This window comes from Psammomys obesus, unplaced genomic scaffold, assembly GCF_907164565.1.
Source record: "Psammomys obesus unplaced genomic scaffold, mPsaObe1.curated_primary_1811, whole genome shotgun sequence".
Taxonomy (NCBI): domain Eukaryota; kingdom Metazoa; phylum Chordata; class Mammalia; order Rodentia; family Muridae; genus Psammomys; species Psammomys obesus.
Genome location: NW_026596057.1, coordinates 29,932,112 through 29,959,611, shown reverse-complemented (window position 1 = coordinate 29,959,611; position 27,500 = coordinate 29,932,112). Strand labels below are relative to the sequence as shown.

Sequence of the window (27,500 nt, the reverse complement as noted above, 5' to 3'; positions counted from 1 at the left end):
AAGGTGGCACAGATATTGTGGAAGTGGTTAGCCAATGACTGGTCCATCTTGAGGCTCAGGAAATAAGACTGAACCCACCCCTGACATAGACTGGACAATCAGAAACCAGAGGCCATATGGCACAGAGAAGTAGGATACAACCAAGAATGACTGGCAAAAACAAAAACAAAACAAAAAACCTAACAAACAAAAAACCTAAGTTAATGAAATGATGCCTAATGATATTTTTCTATACTCACAGATTGGTGCCTACACAATTGTCATCAGATAGGCTCCATCCAACAAATAATGCAAAGATGTAGAGACCCACAGGCAAACATTAGGCAGAGTCTGGGGAATCCTGGTGAAGAGGGGGAAGGACTGTAGAAACCAGATGTCTCAAGGACAGCACAAGAATCAACAAACCTGAACTTAGAGGGCCTCAGTGAGATTGAACTGACAATCAGGGAGCCTGCACGGGTCTAACCTAGGCCCTCTGTACATATGTTATAGTTGTATAGCTTGATGTTTTTGTGGGGCTGTTTCTAACACTTTTGCCTGATTTGGGGTCCCTTGTCCTTCTACTGGGTTGCCTTGCCCAGCCTTAATATAAGGGGAGGTGCCCAATCTTATTGCAACTTGATACGCCACATTTGACTGATATCCCTGCTGTGCCTCCCCCTTCCTGAAAGAAAATAAATGAGGAGTGAATGGGAAGGGAGGATTCTGGGATGGGGTGAATAGAGGAGGTGGGAAGTTGAGGGAAGGAGGGAAAACTGCAGTCAGGATGTAATATATGAAAGAATAAATCTAACAAAGCTAATAACAAAAATTAACAAATAAATAAAATCAATAAAAGTAAAAAAAAGAATTTGTCAGAAAACCAAATTTAAAAATTCAAAATAAAACCTCACTAAATTGTAAGAGAGCTACTTATTACAATTATCATACTCAATAGTACTATTTCTTATGGGAAATAGATTCTTCTGCTCTTATTATGATTTGGATATCATATAAATCTCATCAGCTAAAAGCATGGTTCCTCATTGCTTACTGATGCTATTGGGGAGAATACAAAGTTCAGGAATTGCTGGCCATGTTGAAGTGAAGTCACAGAGTTTATGCCTTTGAATGGGCTATTGGAATCTTAGCCACGTCTTCATCTGTGTACTTCCTGGTAGTCATGAGGCAAGCAGCTTTGTATTACCATTCACTTCCTGACATAAAGATCTCCCTGGTAGGATAAAAGTCGTAAAACTTCTTGCATGTGAACTCAAGTCAGCAAAATAATAAATGAAATAAATCCTTGTTCTGAGTTATTTATTTCAGTACTATTGACACAAAGACAGAAAGATGAGTTAGAAGCAATACTTGGCCACTCATTTGTCATTGTATTGTTGTTATTTCCCCTGCAGAGATATCAGGTTCAAGTATTATACACATTTACCAAGGACTGCTAAATAAAGAGAAAGATATATGGAAGTAGATAGGTAAAAATCTGAGAAGAGTGAAAACAGTATCCCAGAAATAAAGAACTCTTAACTCAAATGATGCTGTGCTGTGCTCTATGTGTGTGTGTGTGTGTGGGGGGGGTGTTAAGAAGCCACTAAAGTCTATCAAAGCAACTCCCACCAAAAACAGAAGCGTAATTTCCCTCTTCCTGTGTGTGTTGGACTCAAAACACAAAGAACTGTCATGCCAAATGATTGTGTATGAGTAGAACTTAGATGGGTTCTAGTTCCCCACCCCAACACTGACTCTGAGCAGTAGTTCTGGAGCAAGTTAGCTGTCATCCAGCAATCTATGCAGAGGCTTATCTGGTAAGGAACTGAAACCTCCTGCCAAATTCTTATAAATGTGCCATGTTGGACATAAGGCCTACAGCCTGAAAAAGGCTCCTGATGACTGACAGCCAAGACAGTCTCTGACAACACCACAATGTCAGCAGCCAAATCACCTTCAATTCTGCCCACAGAAATGAGGAGACAACAAAGGTCGGTTATAAAGCAAGTATTTTGATGGACTATTTACTATGATGCAAATAAATAAGTAAAATTAAGTCTGACATAGCAATATTCTTACCCAATAATTTGCTAAAAATCTTTGGAAATGTTTCTTAATTAGAAAAACGTACATATGCACATATATAAATTTATGTAGCAGTAAATTAAGAATTTTAGTTTTCCACACTAAAATCTATAGTCCTAAAGAAGCTAAACATCAAGGAGGACCCTAGGGAAGAGGCTGAAACCTCACTCAGAAGGGCAAACAGGCTAGACATCAGAAGTAGGAGAAGACAAGGGACAGGACAGAAGCCTTCAACCTGAGGCCTCTTAAAAACTCTACTCATCAGGGTATCAAGGGAGGTACTGAGACTCAGAGCCAAACATTGGGCAGAGTGCCAGAATCCTCATGGAAGAAGAGGGAGATAAGAAAGACATGGAGGGGACAGGAACTCCACAAGGAGAACAATAGAGCCAAAACACCTTGGCCCAGAGGGGCCTGCAGAGACAGATACTCCAACCAAGGACCAACCATGCATGGTGAGTACCTAGACCCCCTGTTCAGAGGAAGCCCATTGGCTGCTCAGTTTCCAAGTGGTTTCTCTAGTAAGGGGAACAGGGGCTGTCTCTGACATGAACTCAGTGGCTGGCTCTTTGATCACTTCTCCCTGGGGGGAGGAGTGCAGCCTTGCCAGGCCACAGAGGAAGATGGTGCAGCCAGCCCTGATGAGACCTGATAGGCTAGGGTTGGAAGGGGACTTATCAGGGGACTAGAGAAAGGGAATATGGGGAGAAGAGGGAGGGTAAGTAGGACTAGGAGGAGACAAGGGAGGGAGCTACAGCTGGGATACAAAGTTAATAAATTATTAAAAAGCGTTTTAGTTTTCTATAATGCATTTAAAAATATTACTTGAAATTTTAAATTTTAATAGTATTTACAAATTTAATATTATATTAAATATTGCTCACTTTGAAAAGTAGAGGGTTTTTTTTTCCTCTAAGGGTTATACACAAACAAAAAGTCACCATTACTATTACTGTATTTGCACCTGTGCATGCTTAGAACAGTTTCAGGATGATGGGGATTGAAGATGGAAATACAGCTTACAGCTACATCTTGGAGCAGGGACCCAGCCAGTACTTGTACACCTTACAGTAGTTCCCCGGGTGGCAGGATAGAAGCCCTTTACACATTCATATGTGATTTCATCATCAGTTCTGTGTTTAATCCTGTGAGGTGCGTAGATACCGTTTGGGATGTAAGGTTCTTTGCATGTCTTTTCTGAAAAGAAGCATATGTAAATAAGACAAATACTTAATTTCATTAAAATTAAGAATACAAACACTAAATGGCAGGTACTGTTTACTTGCACTAATAACTCTAAAAATGACATTGAAATGAGCACATCTTCATATGCTTGATATATCATCAGGCTTCCTCTCCCGCCTCCTGTTTTATTTGTGCCCCTGTGGTATTGATTCTTCTTTCTTGAAACTGTCACAGTTAGTGGCAACAACTTCCTCATATAGAACTTCAACTATTCCTTCTACTTTCTAATTCTTTGATTGATATTGGTGGCCTTGATTCTCACAAACCTATTTATTAATATTCATAAGTTCTTAATTCTAAATAGTTGTAAAGATCTCACACCTTTTCTTTTTTGAAGTAAATGTGTCCTTTGTCTTACATCGGACAACTTACTAAATGTGGAAGTTTTATCTTTCACCTTACATAAAAACATAATGCAATCTTTGACTTTAAAATAATCATGAATCTGACTCACAGCAAGCCATTCTTCAAATGTGCACTTTCTGTCCTGTGTATCTCAAGTCAAAACTTCAAACCTCGGTGTTCTCATTGATGTCATTGCTAGACTTTAGAAAATTATTTTTAAGTAACATAGTCATTACATAACAGAATTCTTTGTCTTATGTTGACTTTGTATTAGCATTAATTTTTCTTTTTTTTTTGTCAGGTATTATTTACTTATAAACTACAATACGTAGTTTAATTTTTAATTTTTATATCATTTGGGGATCAAATGTTCTTTTTTTAATTTTTATTTATTTATTTTTATGTGCATTAGTGTGAAGGTGTCAGATCGCTTGCAATGGGCATTACAGACAGTTGTGAGCTGCCATGTGGGTGCTGGGAATTGAACCTGGGTCCTTTGGAAGAGCAGGCAGTGCTCTTAACCACTGAGCCATCTCTCTAGCCCTCAAATGTTCTTTTGTTTTGTTTTTATTTTTCAAGATAGGGTTTCTCCATGTAGCCTTGGTTATCCTGAAAAACACTATGTAAATCAGGTGGGTCTTGAATTCATAGAGATCTTCCCAACTCTGCCTCCTAAGTGCAGTGCTTAAAGGCATATGCCACCTCCACCCAGCTAAAATGTTCCATATTAACCTAGAAACACAATGTCGATTGACCCGATTGACTTGTGTTTTATTTAACTAACTTTTGTTACAAGCACTAAAATTTATAAAATTCTTTTTAATGGTTCTAAAATTTTAATTCCTACTTAAACTTTTATTTATTTATTTTTGTTTTAAGGCAGAGCCTTGCTATGCAGTTCAGGTTGACCTTGAATCTCTGCTTTTATTTTCTTGCCTCATTCTACTTAGAGCTAGGATTAAAAGCATGTGGCTCTATGTCTGGTTTTCTCTAGCTCATTTTGAATGTGTAATTTCCACAGATTAGGTTATTCTCCTGCAGAAATTTTATGAGCTGATAATTGTTGATCAATTTGTGTGTACATAAAAAAATCTTTTTAAAAAGTACCCATTTCTGGCTTCCACACATTTAACAACATCTGGAAAGTACAAACTGTTTCTCGTTATCACAAGGACATTTCATTATTTATGAAGTCACTTCTTGGACTGATATAAATATTTCTATCTTTTATATTCACTTTGTATTCCTTTAAATATTGGATTGTGATGTTGTCATTTATTTTAAAAATTCAGAAATTAAAAGGGGAAATCTTTATTTAGAATGTGAATAGGTTGTTTGCATTATCAAATTGTTCTTTAGAGCTACAGTAAATATAAAATCAGAAAATAAAAGGAGACTATTTTAAAAAAAAGTACCCATTTAAAAATAGTTTATTATTCAACTACATCTTTGTGTTATTTTAAATTATGTGCATATGTGTTGTGTGCATGTGGCTATGTGTATATGAATGTAGTGCTTGTGGAGGCCACGGGTGTAAGATCTTCCTAGAGCTGGACTTAGAGAAGCTTACGAATTGCCCCACATGGTTTTGTAACTGAACAAAAGAGGGTCTTCTCGAAGAGCACCGAGTATTCTTTTTTTTTTTTTTTTAATTTTATTTTTCTTTTTAGTTACATTTTGTTAACTCTGTGTCCCAGCTGTATCCCGCTCCCTCATTCCCTCCCCAACCCCACACTCCCTCCCTGGTCTCCTCCCTGCCCCTTTCCAAGTCCACTGATAGGGGAGGATCTCCTCCCCTTTCATTTGACCCTGTTTTATCAGGTATCTTCAGGGCTGGCTGCAAAGTCCTCCTCTGTGGCCTAACAGACTGCTCCTCCCCTGGGGGTGGGGGTAGCATGAATTTTTCATTTGTGTTTTTTTCCCATTCTTTGTGGCAGTCAAGATAACCTCCATGATTAAAAACTACCCATTATGCTAATAATTTTGTGCATTAGAATAAAATTAGAGTCAAATGTTCTGAGAAGTTGTTCTAAAGCCCCAGTCTGATTATGATTAGCTGGAAGGAAGTTTATTTTATAGTATCTTCTTTGAATTTTGGTTTCTTACGGATTCCAAGCTTCCTGTAAAGTTAGCTGCTACAAAGTGTTTTCAGCTAGATGGCATCAGAGAGATTAAGGTACTTTGGTTTGGAGATAATTGTTTATCAACACATGTAAGCTTTTTCTCTGCTCCAGGAAAACAAAAGCAGTGCTTAGAATATAGGTACACTATGATGCAGCACTTTCTTTAATAAGATACTACTTTTCATCCAAGAATATAAATTTCCTTCAGTAAAATAAAGCCCATTGTAAGAGATTTGCATGCCTGTATGAGCAAGCCTCTTTATATCATCAAACTCTTATTTACTCTTTTGTGAGAGTGCCCTCTGTCAGTTTTCTCCCCGACGAAACAGATCCTCAAAACCACGGTCTTAAATTATTAATATTTGACTTGTAATTATGTTTGAGAAATATTTAAAAGGAAAATTTAATGTAGAATCTCTCTATCCCTCTCTCTTCTTCTTTCCCTTCCTCCCTCCCTCTCTTCTTTCTCTCTAAGTGTTCAAAAGAAGCAAGCTTAGGATGTGCAGAAGCACATTGAAGAGCCATACATATTTTCTGTTTGAAGTAAATGCTAAGAAAGAATTGTTGATTAGGTGTCTGAATGACAGAGAAAAACACGGAAGAATTGGGCTTCAATAAGGTAGTCATGCTATGCCACACCAAATAAATAACATATAACAGAGTTGAATTCTGTGTCTTGCACTGAATTCACCTGAAGCTGGGGCAATTGTCTAAAGAGACCCTCTTAAGCACAAGACAAAGACTTGATAGAGAATGACTACTTTATGAGCTATAGTTTGATATTTTAGTGGATGGATGATCTATTTAGGAATGACACCTGAAGTTAACCACGTGGCAGAGGCTTAATGCCAGAGGACTACTGTTGACACGTTTTTTCTGAATAGGAACCACACATCATGAAAACAAGTGGTTGGACTCAATGCCTCAGCCAAACATGGATCTGTGTGACCATTCACTGGCCTTCTTCTTAAACAATAAATGACATGGGAAATAGCAACAACTTCACCTTCACAGGAAGGCTGAGGGTTCCATCCAGAAGCCGTGCAGACTGCATCTCCTCGTTCTTTGTATTCATAGCCTTGGTTACACGAATATTGATATCTTTCATTCTCCTTGTAAACTGGTTTATGAGATACAGCAACTCCATTTTTGACTTTTGGTGGTGTGCAGGAAATTTCTAAAGGCAAGAGAGTATTTGTATAATATTTACCATATAAGGAAATTTGCTGAGCAAGTCATATGTTTACAATAACAGTTTTGTTCCCATTATGTCAATGAGCCACCAAACAAAATTGTTTTGACCTGGCTGCATTCTTGATCAAATATTTGCTGTTTCAAAAATTAATTTTTTAAAATAAGTTAAAAGCATATTTTTTTGAAGCAGAAAACAAATATTTATTGTTGTTAAGTAAAATATAAAAATATTTAAATATTTAGTAGGAAGAAAGACAAAGGAAGCAAAGAGTACTTGTACTATTCTGCCATGTCACAGAGGTGGGTGCTTTCAGAGTTCTCAGGTTTTTTTATTTATATTTCACCTAAAAGCATATTTTTAATTGTATTTAACATGCTGGTAAATTTGCCTCCTGAAATAAGTGGCAGCCAGTAACAATTCCTAAATTCTTGTGAAAATGAAAATATGTACAGGATTGTGAGCTAATATTTTCAATGAATAATCTGCAAAGTAACACATCTTCTAATTATTACAGTAATTTTCAAAACAGTACTTTTCCAAGGTGATCTATTAAAGTCACTGTTCATTTGATCTTCGAAATGTCACAGCTTCTTCTTTGGTATCTTCACTTTACATATAAATTTATGTCAAAAAAGAAAAGAAAAGAAAGAAACTTACAAAAGTCCTGCATACCACTTTTTTTTTAACTTTTGAGATATTTTTCATTTGATGGTAATCTTAATGCTATTAAATTCACAAATATGTTATTTTTCATTACCCAATCCTAATAATCTGAAGCACACACTGAAAACATACAAATATCTATCCAACCTACAGATCAGTGGCCATTCATCATGGTTTTAGAAACAAGGAGAATAGATTCCCCTTAAATTGCAAGTCAGTAGGTGTTTCTTTACAGTTGACTTTAGCAAAATTCATACAAAATGGTAATTAACAATGATCTTTTTTACTTGTTAACTCACAAGGAAACACCTTCCAAATTGCATTTTATTAGCATTTCTGTACTAAAATGTAGAAAAACGAAATTACACAAAACTGAAAACTAACCAGGCCACAGAAGAAGATGATGCAGCCAGCCCCGATGAGACTTGATAGGCTAGGGCTAGATGGAAGGGAAGGCGGTTGTCCCCTAACAGGGAACTAGGGAAAGGGCCTAGGAAGAGAAGAGGGAGGATGGGTGGCACTGGGAGGAGATGAGGGAGGAGCCTGCAGCAGGACACAAAGTGAATAAATTCAAATAAATAAATAAAATAAAATAAAAATTTTAAATTCCTTAATTTTTTTGTTCCTGAACCACTACCACAATTTACAGGGCAATATACCTAATGTAATGAAAAGGAAAAGAAGAAGCTACATTACATAAAAGACCTCAGGAATGTACATCTGATTGATACTACATTGCAATAATCAATAGCTGTACTTTTTGCAAACTGTGGCTATGACAGTCCTGAATAAGAAGGATTTCCTGTTTCAGCTGCAGTAACTTTTCTGACTTTGGATCATCGTTTCTTCTGTGACAGAGTTTTGCAGTTCCTCTAATTCATTTGGGAAGTCTGTCTCAGAGAAACCAGCAGCTTCTCTGACAGGTCCTTGCTCTCTCTCTCTCTCTCTTGCCAAGAACTGTAGCCTTATCTGCTCTTTTTAAAAAAATCTTCTGCTACTACTTCCACAAGCAGATACATAGCCACCACCATAGGGACTGCCTGAGCTTCTTGGGTCAACACTGCCCAACTTCATGGGTCCATAATTCAATTGCTGTTGTCCACTATCATTTCCAAAGTCATTGTAGTTCCCATCACCATCATAGTTACCTCCACTAACATTTCTTCCTTCACTGTAGCTATCATATTCTCCTCTTCCACCATATCCACCAACCTGGTTTTCATATCCTGGTCTACTGCCACCATATCCTCTTCTGTTGTAACCAGGACCACTACCATAGCTACATCTGTAGCCACCTCCTCCACCACCACAGCCTCCTCTTCCACCACAGCCTCCTCTTCCACAACAGCCTCCTCTTCCACCACAGCCTCCACCACGACCAAAGTTACCTCCACCACCTCCAAAGTTCCCACCACGACCCATAAAGTCACCAGATCCACCTCCATGACCTCTCTGCGAGCCGGCAGACTACATCTCTCATTTAGAAAGGGCCTTTTCCACTTCACACTTCTGCCCACTAGTAGTGTGGCATTTCTGCACAACAATTTTATCAAATGTGTCATGGTCATCAAATGTTACAAAAGAAAATCCTCTCTTTTTTTCTACTCTGCCTGTTTTATATAACTTCTATGGTTTCAATCTTGCCATACTTTTCAAAGTAGTCTCTCAGATTATATTCTTCTGTATTTTCTTTAATACCACCAATAGAAATTTTCTTCACCATTAACTGAGCACCAGGCTTTACAGAATCCTCTCTAGAAACAGATCTCTGTGGTTCCACCACACACCCATCCACCGTGTGTGGCCACGCAAACATTGCAGCATTCACCTCTTCGGCACAAGAGAAGGCCACAAAACCGAAGCCCCTGGAACATTTTGTCTGGGGTTCTCTCATTATCACACAGACTATAAGTATGACCCATTTCTCAAAATGTTCTCTTAAGCTATCATTTGTGATTTCAAAGCTCAGACCACCAATAAACAGCTTGCTCAGCTAGCTGGTCTGGTTCCTTTGGATCATGGCCCTCCATTCTGCCACTAGACTCTCCTCTTCCAACTCAAGTTCAATACCCCTGCAACTTTTAACACAGTTCTCTCAAATACACTACTCTGGAAATATGGCACTATCAACTAGTTTGTCAAAGCGTTTTCTCCCATTTTTTTTTCATCCATTTTCCTTGTATATAACTAGAGAAAGTTTCAAATGGTCACTTGGAAATATTTCATCTTTTCTCCAGTCAATCTGAAGAAGAAATGAGTTATGTAAGACAAGTATTACAGGAACTCAGTTGGCCTATGTTCATTCCCTTACCACCTCTGTTTAACTGTTGAATAGCAATCTTCTCTAAGATAAAATGCTCCATCTTGGAGAGATGCTCCTAAATCAGTGTTTCTCAACCTTCTTAATGCTGCAATCCTTTATTACAGTTTCTCATGTGTGGTGACCCCCAATTATAACGATTTTTATTTCTACTTCCTAGCTATAATTTTGCTACTGTTATGAATTGTAATATAAATATCTGTGCTTTCTGATGGCTTTAGGGGACCTCTGTGAAGGGAGCAGTTGACCTTCCCACCCAAGGGATCATGAACCAAAGGTTGAGAACCACTGCTCTGAAGGGAAGTCAAACATCTTGTCCCTCAAGGAAGCTCAGGGAGGATACAATTCTAAAGCTTCACAAATCCTTCAAATGGAGCTTATTGCCTAAGGCCCTCCCTCCACATGTGTAGAAAAGCAGGAAGGACTGCTGTGAAACACTTTTGGATCAGCAGAGCTGCCTACAAGACCCTCAGACCACGTGAGCTGCCTGAAAGAGACCCTCTCCAGTCTGTTACTCCCGCAACTTGTGCACTGCACTCGGGTCCCCAGCTTTGGGAGCCCTCACCCGTGCTGGGGTGGGCTTCAGATGCTGCTGCTGTTTTTGAGTTATTTCCACTCTTGCAAGTCTAGCAAATGCATCAGTTCATCAAGGTGAACTTTGGTGGCATCTTTACTTAGACCTGCTCTCAGTCCCCTGTCTGAACTGAGTAGATGCTTGTTTAATCTCCCTGGTAATGGGGTTATGCAGCAGCATCCTCCAGTGGGACTTCTGTGAGCACCTGATGAGAGTCAGGACAGTGTAGCGCCCTGGACCCCTTGCTGTCTTTCCACTTTTCTCCACACGACCTTCCCAGGGCTCCTATGCTTGCCCTCCTTACTGTCATCTGAAGATACCTTATGTTCTCTTTAAAACTAATCTCAAGGATCAGATTTTCCACGGTTTCATTAGCCACAGACAATTAGCTATTATCATGTAACACCCATGAAACTTCAATGTGTGAAGTTTGTGCCACATGAATATATGTATTAGCATGTCATTATTTTCATGAAAAATCAGTGCTATCAGAAAGAGTTGTTAGCACCAAATGGTCATCGTGAGAGACAGAAATGATGCAATTATAGTCTCAAAAATGAAACAAACTTTTAAAAGAAAAAAAGTTATTTTTATCAAAAGGTAGACAATTTTAAAAGTGGCGAAAATATTGAAGATGCTAGATAATATTTAAAAATAGCACAAGTATGAGGCCACATACTGGTAATCTCAACATTCATGAGGGAGATTCAGGAAGATTTCTCTAAGATGGAAACTATATGGATTATGTATCAACTTCAGGCCAGCCAAGGATACATTGTGAGAGAGTGTCCCAAAAAAGAAGATGGAATGAGAAGAAGAGGAGGAAGAAGAAGAAAAGGAGGAAGAGGAAACAAAAATCAAAGAAATATTGATTAACAATTCATTATATTGCTTTGCCATAAGTCAAATGTTTATTTAGTGGATTCAGTTCAGATATGTAAAACTAATAGTAAACTTGTAATATGTTTGTGTATGTGTGTATGTGTGTGTATTGTGTGACAGATAAATCACTTCCTAACAATATTAATTAAAATTAGTATGTTTTAAAAGTTAAAACTTGCAACAGAAATATATATGATGTATACACACATATATATAACACTTCTTAAAATATTAATTAAATGTCATCATGATGCATGATTGTAACTATCCAATAAGCATTTAGCTTCCAAAAACTTTGTAAAAAATTTGCTTTGGACATATAGATCCCCACACATTAATAGTGGGAGACTTCAACACCCCACTCTCAACAAAGGACAGGTCAACAAAACAGAAATTTAACAAAGAAACAATATCTCTGACAGAGGTCATGAATCAAATGGACCTCACAGACATTTACAGAACTTTACACCCAAACACAAAAGAATTTACCTTCTTCTCAGCACCTCATGGAACCTTCTCCAAAATAGACCATATAGTTGGTCACAAAGCAAGCCTCAACAGATTCAAGAAGACTGAAATAATCCCTTGTATCCTGTCTGATCACCATGGAATAAAGCTGGACTTCAACAACAACAGAAATAGCAAAAAGCCTACACACACATGGAAACTGAACAACTTGTTACTAAATGACAGCTGGGAGGGAAGAAATAAAGAAAGAAATTAAAGCCTTTCTAGAACTCAATGAAAATGAAGACACAACATACCCAAACTTGTGGGACACAATGAAAGCAGTGCTAAGAGGAAAGTTCATAGCACTAAGTGCCTTCAAGAAGAAATTCGAGACAGCTCATCCAAGCAACTTAATGGCCCACTTAAAAACCCTAGAAAAAGAAGAATCAGACACACCAAAAAGGAGTAGATGGCTGGAAATAATCAAACTCAGGGCTGAAATCAATCAATTAGAAACAAATAAAACAATTCAAAGAATCAATGAAACCAAGAGCTGGTTCTTTGAGAAAATCAACAAGATCGACAAACCCTTAGCCAAGCTAACTAAAAGGCAGAGAGACACCAACCAAATCAACAAAATCAGAAATGAAAAGGGGGACATAACTACAGACACTGAGGAAATCCAAACAATCATTAGGACTTACTTCAAAAGTCTATACTCAACAAAATTTGAAAACCTAAATAAAATGGACAATTTTCTTGATCGATTTGACTTACCAAAGCTGAATCAGGACCAGGTAAATCAATTAAATAGTCCTATATCCCCCAAAGAAATCAAAGCAGTCATCAAAAATCTCCCATCCAAAAAAAGCCCAGGACCAGATGGCTTCAGCGCAGAATTCTACCAGACCTTCAAAGAAGAGCTAACACCAATTCTCTTCAAACTATTCCACAAAATAGAAACAGAAGGAACATTACCAAACTCATTCTATGAAGCCACAATCACCTTGGTACCTAAACCTCACAAAGACTCAACAAAGAAAGAGAATTTCAGGCCAATCTCCCTTATGAACATTGATGCAAAAATACTTAACAAAATACTTGCAAACCGAATGCAAGAACACATCAAAGATATTATCCACTATGACCAAGTAGGCTTCATCCCAGGTATGCAGGGGTGGTTCAATATACGGAAATCCATCAATGTGATCCACCATATTAACAAACTGAAAGAAAAAAACCACATGATAATCTCCCTAGATGCTGAAAAAGCATTTGACAAAATCCAACATCCATTCATGTTTAAAGTACTGGAGAGATCAGGGATACAAGGCACATATCTAAACATAGTAAAGGCAATTTACAGCAAGCCTGTAGCCAACATCAAACTGAACGGAGAGAAACTTAAAGCAATCCCACTGAAATCAGGGACAAGACAAGGCTGCCCACTCTCTCCATATCTCTTCAACATAGTGCTGGAAGTCCTTGCTAGAGCAATAAGACAGTTGAAGGAGATCAAGGGGATACAGACGGGAAAGGAAGAAGTCAAATTATCACTATTTGCAGATGATATGATAGTATATGTGAGTGACCCCAAAAACTCTACCAGGGAACTCCTACAGCTGATAAACACCTTCAGCAAAGTGGCCGGATACAAAATTAACTCAAAAAAATCAGTAGCACTCCTGTATACAAAAGACAAAAGGGCTGAGAAAGAAATTAGAGAAACAACACCCTTCACAATAGTCACAAATGACATAAAGTACCTTGGTGTAACCATAATCAAGCAAGCCAAAAAGTTGTATGAAAAAAGTTTCAAGTCTCTGAAGAAAGAATTAGAGGAAGATATGAGAAGATGGAAAGATCTCCCATGCTCATGGCTTGGCAGGATTAACTTAGTAAAAATGGCCATCTTACCAAAAGCAATCTGCAGATTTAATGCAATTCCCATCAAATTGCCAACACAATTCTTTACAGACCTGGAAAGAAAAATTCTCAACTTCGTATGGAATAACAAGAAACCGAGAATTGCTAAAACAATCCTCTACAATAAAAGATCTTCTGGAGGTATCTCCATCCCTGATCTCAAGCTGTACTATAGAGCAACAGTTATAAAAACTGCATGGTACTGGCATAGAAACAGAATGGTGGATCAATGGAATCGAACAGAAGACCCAGAAATAAACCCACACACTTACGGACACCTGATTTTTGACAAAGATGCCAAAACCATACAATGGAAAAAAGATAGCATCTTCAACAAATGGTGCTGGTCCAACTGGATGTCTACATGTAGAAAAATGAAAATAGATCCATACTTATCACCCTGCACAAAACTGAAGTCCAAGTGGATCAAAGACCTCAACATAAAACCAGACACATTAAATCGGCTAGAAAAAAAAGTGGGGACTACCCTAGAACTCATTGGTACAGGAGAAAACTTCCTGAACAGAACACCAACAGCACAGGCTCTAAGAGCAACAATCAATAAATGGGACCTCATGAAATTGAAAAGCTTCTGTAAAGCAAAGGACACCATCATCAAAACAAAGCGACTGCCTACAGATTGGGAAAGAATCATCACCAACCCTTTATCTGACAGAGGACTCATATCCAATATATATAAAGAACTAAACAAGCTGAAAAGCAATAAACCAAGTAATCCACTTAAAAAATGGGGAACAGAGCTAAAGAGAGAATTCTCTGTAGAGGAATATCGAATGGCAGAGAAGCACTTAAAGAAATGTTCAACCTCATTAGCCATTAGGGAAATGCAAATCAAAACAACCCTGAGATTTCACCTTACACCCATCAGAATGGCCAAGATGAAAAACTCAAGGGACAACACATGCTGGAGAGGTTGTGGAGAAAGGGGAACCCTTCTCCACTGCTGGTGGGAATGTAAACTGGTACAACCACTCTGGAAATCAATCTGGCGCTTTCTCAGACAACTAGGAATAGCGCTTCCTCAAGATCCAGCCATACCACTCTTAGGCATATACCCAAAAGAGGCACAAGTACACAAAAAGGACATTTGCTCAACCATGTTTGTAGCAGCTTTATTTGTAATAGCCAGAAGCTGGAAACAACCCAGATGCCCCTCAACTGAAGAATGGATGCAGAAACTGTGGTACATCTATACAATGGAGTATTACTCAGCAATGAAAAATAAGGAAATCATGAAATTTGCAGGTAAATGGTGGGACCTGGAAAGGATCATCCCGAGTGAGTTGTCCCAGAAGCAAAAAGACACGCATGGTATATACTCACTCATATAAACATACAACATAGGAGAAACCCACTAAAATCTGTACATCTAAACAAACTAAGCAAAAGAGAGGACCCTAACTAAAATGTTCAATCCCCATCCTGAAAGGCAAAGAGGATGACATCAGAAGAAATAGAAAATAGGAAACAACCTTGGAACCTGCTACAGAGGGCCTCTGAAAGCCAGAAGAAAACAGGAAACAACCTTGAAACCTGCCACAGAGGGCCTCTGAAAGCTTCTGCAGTATAGACTGTCAAAGCAGATGCTGAGCCTGATGGCCAACTGATGGGCAGAGTGAATGGAATTCTATGTAAGAAGTGGGAAATAGTAAGAGCTGGAAGGGATGGGAACTCCACAAGGAGAGCAACAGAACAAGATAATTTGAACACAGGGAACTTCCCAGAGACTCATACTCCAACCAAGGACTCTTCATGGAGATGACCTGGAACCCCTGCACAGGTGTAGCCCATGGCAGTTCAGTGTCCAAGTGGGTTCCATAGTAATGGGAAGAGGGACTGCCTCTGACAGAATCTGATTGGCCTGCTCGTTGATCACTTCCCCCTGAGGGGGGAGCAGCCTTATCAGGCCACAGTAGAGGACAATGCAGCCACTTTTGATGAGAACTGATAGACTAAGATCAGAAAGAAGAGGAGAACCTCCCCTATCAGTGGACTTGGGGAGTGGCATGCATGCAGAAAGGGGAGGGAGGGTGGGATCGGGAGGGGAGGAGGGAGGGGCTTATGGGGGGATACAAAATGGATAAAGTGTAATTAATAAAAAAATTAAAAAAAAATTTGCTTTGGAAATCAGATTTGCCGCACACATCAGAAATGCTGAGTGTGGACTCTGAACAGCAGCAGCATGTGGTAACCTGTGTTAACCAAGTCACTAAACCTCAATAATCATGGACACCCTGGCAATGTCAATTAAAAACGCTGTACGAGCGCATGGTGAAATAGAGTTGTCCTGAAGTAAAATAAGAGGGTTCATGCATAAAAACCTTCAGTCAAGTACAACAAAACAGTCATACTAAATAAGCATTAGAGTGATGCAGTTCTATTTGAATTAAAATATGCTTTAAAAGGCAAATGTATATTTTTCATAAGAATAGCTAAAACCATTCAAAAAGCAAGCAGACAGGTGTGTGAGCCTTACCCACACATCTTGGCTTTTCATTGCTCCAAAGGCCGTCTTCTGAGCAGTGCATTTCTTTCTGTCCTTCAATCTTGAAGCCTGCATTACATTCAAATCGCACCACCTGTCCAAAATAATATTCCTGGTCTGGTTCTCCTGTACCACTTAAAATTCTTCCATTCTCCAGTTCTGTCACTGGTAAACACTTAACAACTGAAAATACAGGCAACACTTTTACTAACAGAATTCGAGAATAACAAAAGCACTTTAATAACAGACCTATGTAAAAACATGTAAATGATTAAAAACACCAACATGATAAACCTGGAAAAAAGTACTGAAATGTTGAAACCTTTAGTATGACTGTTGGCAAAACGTAAAAGTTAAGTAACACAAGTGGTTTGGTTATCAGCTTCTGTGGGAATGGGAAGAGAAAATTATCACTTTGAATGATAGTTTGCATTTTCATGATAGCAAGTGTCTCCTCAATTATTAAGAAATATGAGTTCTGGAATAATCAAATACAAATGTTTTACTGATGCCTCAAAGCAATGTGACACTGAATTCTAAAAAGATATAAAAGTGAATTTTCAGATATGTCTTCTGATAGAGAAATTGTCCTTAATTTTTCGTTCCTTTCTACCACAGTATACAAAATATTTAAACATTTTTTTAAAATTTTACTTAAAATTTCTCTGCCATAAAGGTGTTAAAAGTTTATTTTTCCTGAAGAAAACTTTGTGTGTAATGGACTGTTTCCTAGGGCTGTTTCTTTGTCTTATTGCCCAAAGATACTGACTCAACAGGCCATTTTGGGGAAAATTGTACAAAACAGTTATGTTTCATTTTATACTAGAAACCATAAAACATTATATGCAATAAATAAATACAAGCTTTTAGAAAGTTTCCACACAATGTGAAAAAATCTCATCTATTTTAGGTGCGTAGACACACATGTCAATCAGTTTATCACTCACCTTCACATATCGGGATATCATTTGTCCACCCATTCGCATCACATTCACGGAAATTAATCTCACCTAACAGTTGGTACCTAAAACACAAACAAAAGAGTGTTGTGTTGAGACATTATGTGTTTTATGTGGTTTTTAGACTCTGTAATGTCTTGGGTATCCTGCGGTAAAAGATTTTTAAAAATCTCTCTCTCTTGCCCCTAAATCTTTGTGAAAAGAAAACACTTCATCAGAATATATTAGCCATGGTTGTTTGAATTTAAGGGTTTGCTCTATGCTTACTGTTGAGTAGACAGAATAATTGACTATAACTGTGATACTCTAGCTCCTTTATGAGGCAGTATGTCCTCTTCCAATGTAAAAAACAAAGTTCCTGATAAAGACTTTCCATCCACTGCAGAGACCATCCCTTATGCTAAGTTCCTTCAGACAGTCATCAGAATTCTACACAAAACCTTTCTGGACCTATATTCATGGAGAAGGGAGGGGGAAAGAGAAGAAAATTGTTGTCCATACAGAAAAAAAATTGTTTGCAATGTTGTCTCAAAATCACTCACATGTAGGACAATAAGATGATTGTTCATAAGAAATCATTATGCTAATGCTTAGACTCATAGCCAAACTTTGGACAGAGTGCAGGGAATCTTATGGAAGAAGGGAGAGATCGAAAGGCCTGGATAGGACAGGAGCTCCACAAGGAGAGCAACAGAGCCAAAAAATCTGGGTGCAGGGGGCTTTCAGAGACTGATGAATCAACCAAGGACCATGCATGGAGGGGACCTAGACCCCCTGCTCAGATGTAGCTCATGGGCAGCTCAGTCTCCATGTGGGTTCCCTGGTAAGGGGAGGAGGGGTAGTCACTGGCATTAACTTGGTTGCCTGCCCTTTGATCACCCCCTCCTGGCAAGGTGGCTTTACTAAGCCACAGAGAAAGGATCCAGACAGTCCTGATAAGACCTGATAGGCTAGGGTCAGATAGTAGGGGAAGAGGACCCAACCCCTATCAGTGAACTAGGGGAGGGACATACAGGTGGGAAAGAGGGAGGGAGGATGGGACCAGGAGGAGATGAGGTAGAGGGCTACAGACGGGATACAAAGTTAATAAGTTGTAATTAATAATAATAACAAATATAAAATCATTCTGCTAAATAATATGTAACTAAACATATATGCAGCAGGGAAACTACAGACAAAGTCATAGGACTAAAAAGGTGGTAAAAAAAAATAGGGATGCAATAACCTTAGCCTATCCTTAGCTTTAACTTCTGGGTTACAAAACAAACAACTATTCCTGAAGATAGAGAAAATATTCTTCAATAAAATTTTTTGATTAATATGAACTATTTTTACTTGCTGATCTTAATGTGGTGTGACGACTTTAACTAATAAGTGTCAGTAATTTCACCAACAGATTTTTGTTGGTGATTCAAGCTCAACATAGTTGGGTTCTATCAATGTTTACTCTTCATATATACAGGATGAAAGCGGCACAATGAGTGTCAGAGAGCCAGAGTCAGAGGTAAATATGTAGTTCATTTCTTCACCTAATTGGAAATACTATGTTCTGAGACAGGAATTCAAATAAAGAAAGTATATGAGTTTGGTTCCCTCTTCAGTACAATAGTGAAACCCAAATCAGGAAAGTTGGCCTGAGATGAAATAATTCAAAGGTAAGCAGTGTAATAGCCTGAAAAATTCATGGCAAGGCAATCCTTGTTGGCTCTGTATGATAAGATAATCAGTGATCATTGAAAACTGGACTAAAACTGAGTTTGAAAAATCTCTTCAGATTTTTTGGTTAAGGTTAGGGTTAGTGTAGGGTTAGGGTTAGCGTTCTTCAGGTTGTGAGCAAGGAGGATCTAAATAAGAAATCAGTATCTCGTGGGTACTTGTAGTATCTCAGGATCATTTTAAAGGGCTGCAAGTGTGGGTCATATTTATTTCTCCTGACAATCCCATGATGCTCATGAGAATTTTCTGCTTTTGTCAGAGACAGAATGGGAGTGAGATAACAATTTGTGAACATTGAGTATTTGAGTTTAGGGATATTTTGCAGCTAATTTTAAAGCCTGAGGAGTGTAAACTATTATACTTTGTTGCCTCAACTAAAGGTCAACTAAAAAGATTCCATCCACAGTGTTACTGTTTAATTTTATTTATACTTACTTAAAATAATATTACAGTTATTAACTTTCTCATATCAGTTCTTAAAAATAATCTGTGGTAGTGGAAAGAAATGATATCAAATGAAGATCTGATCAATCAGTCATATTAGCCATGAGAACCTGTGGCTGGTCAGAGAGCAGAGTCAATGATTCTAGAAAATTAGCATTTATGGCCCATGTAATTAAGAGTAATTTTCATACTACTAAACTTTAACAGTAGCACTCAGGAGCAGGACTTTTTATTTACAAGCAAAAAAGCCTTGCTTTCTTTAAATGCTATAAAATCTTGAAGAGAGTTATCATATAATGTAGGTGTTTTCCCAATTCCTATTGTTCCTAATATACAAAATTATTCCATCTCACACAATATTGTGCAATAATGAAAAGTAGTAAGGACTTATTAGCTGACCGCTTATCTTTTGTGTATATCAACTTAACACTCCCTTATTTTAACACCGTACCAGAACAAACATAACTCACTTACTTTCCAATGTTATGGAGATATCATGGCATTAAAATAAAAGCATTTACAAGATAGTTTTATTTGTATGTTAATTTTAAATGTTAATAAAAAAAACTTAACCCTTTTTGAGGTAAATGTTTTTATTTCCTCATATGATGTGATGAGATGAGAGTCGTACCCAAGCTTTACAAATACATGGCTTTGACTGAGCCCAGAGCATTTCTAACTATCCCAAGGCCTAGGTCAGGAAGCTTCTAACCTCTGTACAATCTAATCTTCTGCAAGCCCAGACACTGTAGGCTTCAGCTTTCAGCCTCCTAACCTAGGCCTAGAATGTTTTCAGCCTCAAGACTTACTGCTGAGTAAGCTCACTCTTTCTAGTTCTTTCTGAACTCTGGCTGGCTGGTCAACTTAGCTCTTCTGTTCAAAACTCCTAACCAACGTGACTGATCAAAACTGGCTTTTCTCTGCTTCTGACTGAAATACTCTCCTTGGAAAAACTGCCTCTGAACTTCATGAACTGAGCTGCATGAACTCAACTTAACTGCACCAAACTGCACCAAATTGTTCTGTACTCCCAAACTCCACTTTACTGTCTCCCAAACTCTCCTGCTCTCTCTCTCTCTCTCTGCCCTGATCTTAAGCTGCTTCTCTTTCCTGTCTGTTTTTGAGCGTTGGGTGCATCCGACCTCTGACTCATTCTGACAAATCTTTCTCTGATTATTTTGTCTGCCCTCAATTTGACATCATTGTTTGGGATTAAAGGTGTGTAATAAATTCCATCCAGAAGGATTAAAATTGTGTCATGTCTATATTACAGACAGAGGGATTAATGGAGTATTCTAAGGGCATGTCTCTATTAGCTGTATCACAAAGACCTAGGTCTTTGGGTGTGATCTCTTTCCAGAGTAGGCATGTTGCTGGATTAAAATTCCTCTGCATCTTAAAGTACAAACTTGTAGAGTCCCTTCACACAGTTTCATTGATAAGCCTTTTAATATAGACAACATACCCCTCATCACAGGTGTAAACAACCTTTGCACCAAACTCAAACCCAGATCCAGCTGTCAGCCTAAATGACCCATAGGGTGTGTCTCCAGGATGCCCACATGGCTTTTCTAAAACGAAAAGAAGAAGATACAATATTAGTAAACAGTTCATGGAACATGCTTCATATAGGAGTCAGAAAAGCACATTTGGGTATCACTGAATAGGAGGAAAAATGAAGACAGTAAAGAATATTTTATAGCTAAAGGTAACTGTATGCTTCCATTTTTAACTTTGTAGATAACTATAGTTCAAAGTGATTTTTCTAAATTTTAGTTATAGTAGTGATATAATTTGTATTGCTATAATGTAAAACATTTAGTATATTCAAAACTAAAAGTTTTCTTACGTTACTCAGACATGAAATACTTACTCCGACATATCCTGGATGGGTTATTAGCCACCCATTCTCCTCTCCTGCATACTTTTACAATAGTCCCAAGTGTTCTGTATCCAGGACGGCATTTGTAAGAAGCCGGGGTGCCTTCTGGATATGATTGGTCAGGCCAAAAACCTGACAGAATTTCTGTATTTGTTCTTGGAGGAGGTCCTTTACAATCTACAAGTAATACAAGCAAACCAATATTTGAAATGCCTATTTCAAAAGATAGTATGCTTATGTTATTTTGCTTTTAATATTATGTCTACAATTACAGGTCCATTTAGCTGTTTGTGTGCACAATCTTATGAAGATTTAATAAGCAACCTTCTAAATTGTCAAAAGAAAAAGAAAGCAATAAAACAAAGTAGCTGTTCTGAAGATATTTTTTTTTTATGTAGCAAATCTAAACAGCAAGTATTTTAAAAAACTCATACTATGCACTGCATATAGTAAAATTCTACTTATGAAATTAAATTATAGTAAGATAACATAAAACTATTTGGAGACATTCAATATTCAAATAGTATAAAAAGACAGGACAGAATTATTTTTCTACTATATACATGGAGTGAGAGAAAAGTTGGTGTGGAAGTATTTGTAGGAATGCTTAAAGTCATGTTGCGGGAGCAGTGAGAATTAATGGACTGAATCTAGATGGGATGGGCCTGTACCATTCATGCCTGAGGTCTGTGGAATTTCTTGTCTGGTTATATGTGTCACTTCTGTATATGAAGTGATGATTGGGGATTATAAAATTGGAGAATGGAAGTAAGGGAGAAATAATCAGACACACAACACACCTGTTGGAGGGCGTGTCTAGCCTGAAAAATTCTGAATCATGTGCAGAATCTGAATCTAGTTGTCCTGTTGGAATTTCAACCAATTCCTAAGTGAAGACCAAATTTTCCTATAGCCTCACAGAAGTCCCAACCAAAACCAAAACCAAATCCAAAACCAAAACCAAAACAATAACATATCTCCCTAAAATATACAACTGGTGGCTTCATCAACTTGTTAGAATATTTGAATGTCTTTCAATGTTTAATTTAAATCAGGTTTCAAAGTAGCAGTAAAGAAGAGAATTTACTGTAGTCTATTGGGATATAGAAAGGAAGGTTCAAGCAAGTTTGGGTTTAAACCCATATACACATGCTCACACACAAGAAGTTCTGTGCTTCCAAGTGTTTGAGATTAGAAATGAGCTAACTCAACCTAAAGGTGCAACTCGGATACAGTGGAGTTAAATTCATGATTGGGATAAGAAAGAAAAATGTTATTCTCAGTGGGAATGAATAACATAGACTTTAGTCACTATGTTAATTTCCTACAAGGTATATCAACAATTGATAAATGGGACCTCATGAAACTGAAAAGCTTCTGTAAAGCAAAGGATATAGTCATCAAAACAAAATGACAGCCTACAGACTGGGAAAGGATCTTCACCAACCCTATATCTGACAGAGGGCTGATATCCAGAATATATAAAGAGCTAAAGAAGTTAAAAAGCAGCAAATCAATCCGATTAAAAAATGGGATACAGAGCTAAACAGAGAATTTTCAGTAGAGGAATACAGAATAACAGAGAAACACTTAAAAAAATGTTCAACGTCTTTAGCCATCAAAGAAATGTACAAATTTGTATATCTAATGTTAAAATTAAATTAAGCAAGCATAATTTTGAATCACCATTATTTCCTCGTGTTAACAGATTCTCTTTATATCAGTGCTTGCACATAGGGATGTAGAAGTATGTAATATTAACATGCATGTGTATACTGAGCAATGGTCAAATCCAAATAAGCATATCTGTCTACTGTGTTATTTAACTTTCTTTTCTAGTGAGATCATTAAAATACTTTGTTCAAGCTCTTATGAAATATAAATTATAGCATATTGCCTGGTAATTATCCATTTATCTTACCTTCATGGGTCAAAAATGTCATGAAGGAAATAAAAACATTTTATATTATTATTATTCTTATTTACAATCTATTCACTTTGTATCCCAGTTGTAGCCCCCTTTCTCATTTCCTTCGGGTCCCACCATCCTTCTCTCTGCCTCCCCTATCTCTCTCCCCTAGTCCACTGATAAGAGAAGTTTTCTTCCCCTGTTGTCTGACCCTAGCCTATCAGGTCCCATCAAGACTGCCTGGGTCCTCTTTCTCTGTGGGCTAACTAGGTCACTCCACCAGGGAGAAGTGATCAAGGAACAGACAACTAAGTTCATGTCAGAGACTATCTCTTCTCCCCTTACTAGGAGACCCACATGGAGACTGAGCTGTCTATGGGCTACATCTGAGTAGGGGGTCTAGGCCCCCTCTATGTATGGTCTTTAGTTGAAGCATCAGTCTCTGCAGTCCCCCTGGTCCCAAAAGCTATTTTGGCTTTGTTGGTCTACTTGTGGGGCTCCTGTCCCCATAGGTCCTTCTGTATCCCCCTTCTTCCATAAGACTCCCTGCATTCTGTCCACAGTTTGACTGTAAGTCTCTGCATTTGCTTCGATTCCCTGCTGGGTTGAGTCTTTCAGAGAAAAACATATTTTTTAAAATTAACAAAAATAAAAACCGTACATCTATGAACTTTCTGTAATTATTTTTAATTGCAGAAGAGGAGCTAAAAACAAACAAACAACAACAGCAACAAACTTGACAGCTTTCCCAGTGTTGTACTAGAAGAAACTGATAAATAACCCAAATGCTAAATGTTAATTAAAAAATACTTGATATGTAGAGTATCAGTGAATCTAAAATTTAGGATTTTGATTAGCCCAATAAGTTTGTTTTAATATTGGAAAGAGGGAAAAGAGAGAGAAAAAGAGAGAGATTAACCCCATCAAGAATAAAAATGGAATACCTCTATAAATTTTGCAAATATCAGTGGACTAGGGGAGGGGCATAGGCGAGAACATAGGGAGGGAAGGTAGGGCTAGGAGAAGATGAGGGAGGGGGCTATAGCCGGGACACAAAGTGAATAAATTATAACAAACAAAAGAAAAAACAAATAAAGAAATGGATAAGTAAAAACTTGAAAGACACTAGAATTTGTATGTTTTAACCACTACTTATGGTTTGAGGTTGGGAAGTAAATTAGAGGTGTTATACTTTGATCTTGAATTTAATAGGAGAAACATTTTGCTTACACTTTTAACAGAAAATTTCAAATATCTGGGGGAGTTTGGTTTTTCGGTGAAAACCAGCAGAGCAAGCATACAGATTGCACAGGTAACATTTTACTACATTGTCTGCTCATATCCTGCCGTGTATCCACACTATTGCCTATTTATTTATTTTTGAGACAAAGTCTGACCAGACCCGGCTCCCTCTGAGTTCTCTAACCTCAGAGCCCAGGAGTTGGAATTGTGGCTATGGAATATTAGTTCTGTGGAATAGGATTACTTTTAATGCTTGCTTGCTGCTTAATTTTGTAATAAACATCCAGATATTTAACGATTACATTAAGTAAAACACAACATGCTGGTTCTTAAGTGGCAGACTCTGGTGCTTATTATCTGTTATATTTGTAAAAATATTGTTTTAATTGCTAAGTTCCTTTTGCTTCTTGATCCTGTGACAATTTGCTACTCTATTCTAAACTTTATCTTTTAATGGCAATGCCTACTGAGGCATCTCCCACCTGGAGCTTGTATCTATGTGTTGTTATACCATTTATGAAATATAAGGACCACTGTATTTCTCTAAAAGAACAAAACAATGTTTTAGGCTGTCAAGTATACAGATTTTCTTTGAGTATTTCGCTAATTTTTCAAACATTTGTTCTAGTGAACTTGTGTAACTGATTACATAACAGTGTGGTTTGATACTCATTCTTTCAGCAACTAAACTTTTGTACACTAGGTGGTGCTAATACCCCACCACTGCCACAGCAAAAACCTAGTTTGCCAGAAAAAAAAAGTTCACTCTGAAAATAAGCACTCTGCTTTCAGACGTTCTCCCTTCAAATGCACAACTTTTTTTTTTTTTTTTTGTCTTTTTCTAGAATTTTAACACAATACGTATTAGTGGTTAGTGTTATAGCTACAATGGTTAAAATAATGGCTCTTTGTAGTTCTTCAATAACAGTTAAGCATGTCTTAAGATAGTGACAAACGACAGATTTCTCAAGCTCTACTGAAAATGTCTTCTGAAAGCATTGTAACTAGACAGGAGCAAGTTCTTTTCATTCACGTAGTCAATCTGTCAACCTAAATGTACACCACACACATTTGCCTGAAATAAGGAGGGAAATTTTAATAAAGGCGTGGCAGGTGCTTGCTTATTAAATAGGGGTCATTCCTGGAAATACTTTCAAAGGGATAAAAACGTTTTTAACCCTTAAAATGGAGGAAGCTGCTTACTTCCATCTCCAGATGATCTCGTAAAACTCACTTTTCTTGTACCTAAGTATTTACTCAGATTCCAACCGATAAAGTCTGTTCCCATCGATTTGCAATAACATAATTAAAAGTTAATTTTGTCTCTTTAAACCATCATTGGTAATTTTCTATTTACTTGGAAGTATTTGCTGATTTAAAATGTTTTTCAGAAACAGAATTACTGTGTATAGCTTTGACTATCTGAAAACAAGAGTCTTTTTACTTAAACTTGAGGAAGACAATTTATAATTTTGATGAAAGTTAAAAGCAAACATCTGATATTTTGATAATCATAATTTACCAACTTTTTATACTCAAACTTTAAGAAGCAACATTGACACACAAACCTAGTGTAATTCCATATTTCCAGTGCTAACATGCCTCTACATTGTTACTTGAAATGTTCTCACTGCTGTGAAGTAAATCTTAATGAATTTTCATATTTTGTAAAATTTATCATCTGTGTCCACATTTTTGGCAGATTATAGACGGAGATATTATCTTTTTATTTACTATAGCTTCTAAAAAGATTTTGAGGAAAGAATAATAGGTATCATTTTAAAACTATTGATTATTAGCAGATGGTGGAATATACTATAGTTGAAAGCTACAAATTCCTTAGAAATTAAAGCAAATGAATAAAATTGACATAGCAAAAATAGATATTTTTTAATTAAATTTTCCCTTTGCTTTCTTATTCATATAAATGAATATTAAGTTTACGCATATATGTGATTCAAAAAGTTTTCTGTTGATTAAAATATTCGCATTAATTTAGAAATAGTACAAGAATACAGAATTTAAAAATTTTTTGAATAAAGAAAATATCAGTTGCAAATAAGGTACTGTAAGAAAACAAACTACAAAAATTTAAGTTCAAATTATACTTAATGAGCAATTGAAAAAGTAAATTTCTATTTCTAAAATATACAGAGACAATTGTGAAGTTTCCTTGTAAAAATGTTATCCTTGAGAAAAGACTAGATCATAAAGGGAACACGGTGAAACCTGAAAGAAATCGACCAGAAGAGCAGCTGGCATATGTGTCATTGTGAGGAAGCAGCTTGAAACCCACTGAATGAATACTTCAGAAATGGGCAGTGCTTGGACAACAGTCTCCTAACACCAAGAATGGTTTCAAGCACATTGTTGTCTATTTAAAATCAATTGTTAGTATATATTGAATAGTTTCATTAGGCTTGAACAGCTGCCTCAGAAAGCAGCTTAGCCGCAGGATGAAGCAAATTAACCAATTTACTTCAGCAGTTCAAGTAAGTAGTTTAGTGTCTGAGAGTTGTCCGTGGGAGCCTGGGGACAAAGTTTAAAACAAAGGAAAACAACTCCCTTCCCAACCTTACCCCTAATTCTTGTAGAAGTTAAGCCAGCTTAACTTGGATGTGTGGAGATGAATCACACAGCTCTACAGAACCTCTTTAGTTCTTTCTGTAAAACTGATGGGCAACGAGCATTAACATCCTCTTTGGCCTCAGCTGGCTACCTCCTTTGCCATGTTCAGAGCCTACCTATACGAGACTCCATGCCTGTACTCTCAGCATGTTGAAGAGGGAAGGGTGTGAGCGGAGGCCAGCATGAGCTACTTAGTATGACTCATCTCAGAGAAGCAACGTAAAACTAAAACAGCAAAAATATCGCTATCCAAATATAATCTACTCTCTTTTTCTTTTCTTCTCCCTCCCCCAATCCACTCTTTCCCAATCTAATTGTTTTTGTATTTTTTTTCTTTTTTTTTAAATTTTTTATTAATTACACTTTATTCATTTTGTATCCCCCCATAAGCCCCTCCCTCCTCCCCTCCCGATCCCACCCTCCC

The 27,500-nt window shown here is 37.4% G+C and overlaps 1 protein-coding gene and 1 pseudogene across 2 annotated transcripts in view; both read right to left on the bottom strand.

The window, feature by feature from the left end:
- The window catches only part of LOC129689457 (complement factor H-like), a 109,459-nt gene that overhangs the window by 72,669 nt on the left and 9,290 nt on the right, over positions 1-27,500 (bottom strand). For both annotated transcript variants that reach the window (XM_055624681.1, XM_055624682.1), the window contains exons 2-7: positions 21,289-21,474; positions 20,881-20,986; positions 17,244-17,320; positions 16,288-16,479; positions 6,787-6,957; positions 3,091-3,264 (exon numbers count right to left, since the gene is read on the bottom strand). In XM_055624681.1, coding sequence (XP_055480656.1) covers positions 3,091-3,264; positions 6,787-6,957; positions 16,288-16,479; positions 17,244-17,320; positions 20,881-20,986; positions 21,289-21,474 — 906 coding nt within the window. The remainder of the gene's footprint in view (positions 1-3,090; positions 3,265-6,786; positions 6,958-16,287; positions 16,480-17,243; positions 17,321-20,880; positions 20,987-21,288; positions 21,475-27,500) is intronic.
- LOC129689238 (heterogeneous nuclear ribonucleoprotein A3-like) lies at positions 8,617-9,668 on the bottom strand (annotated as a pseudogene).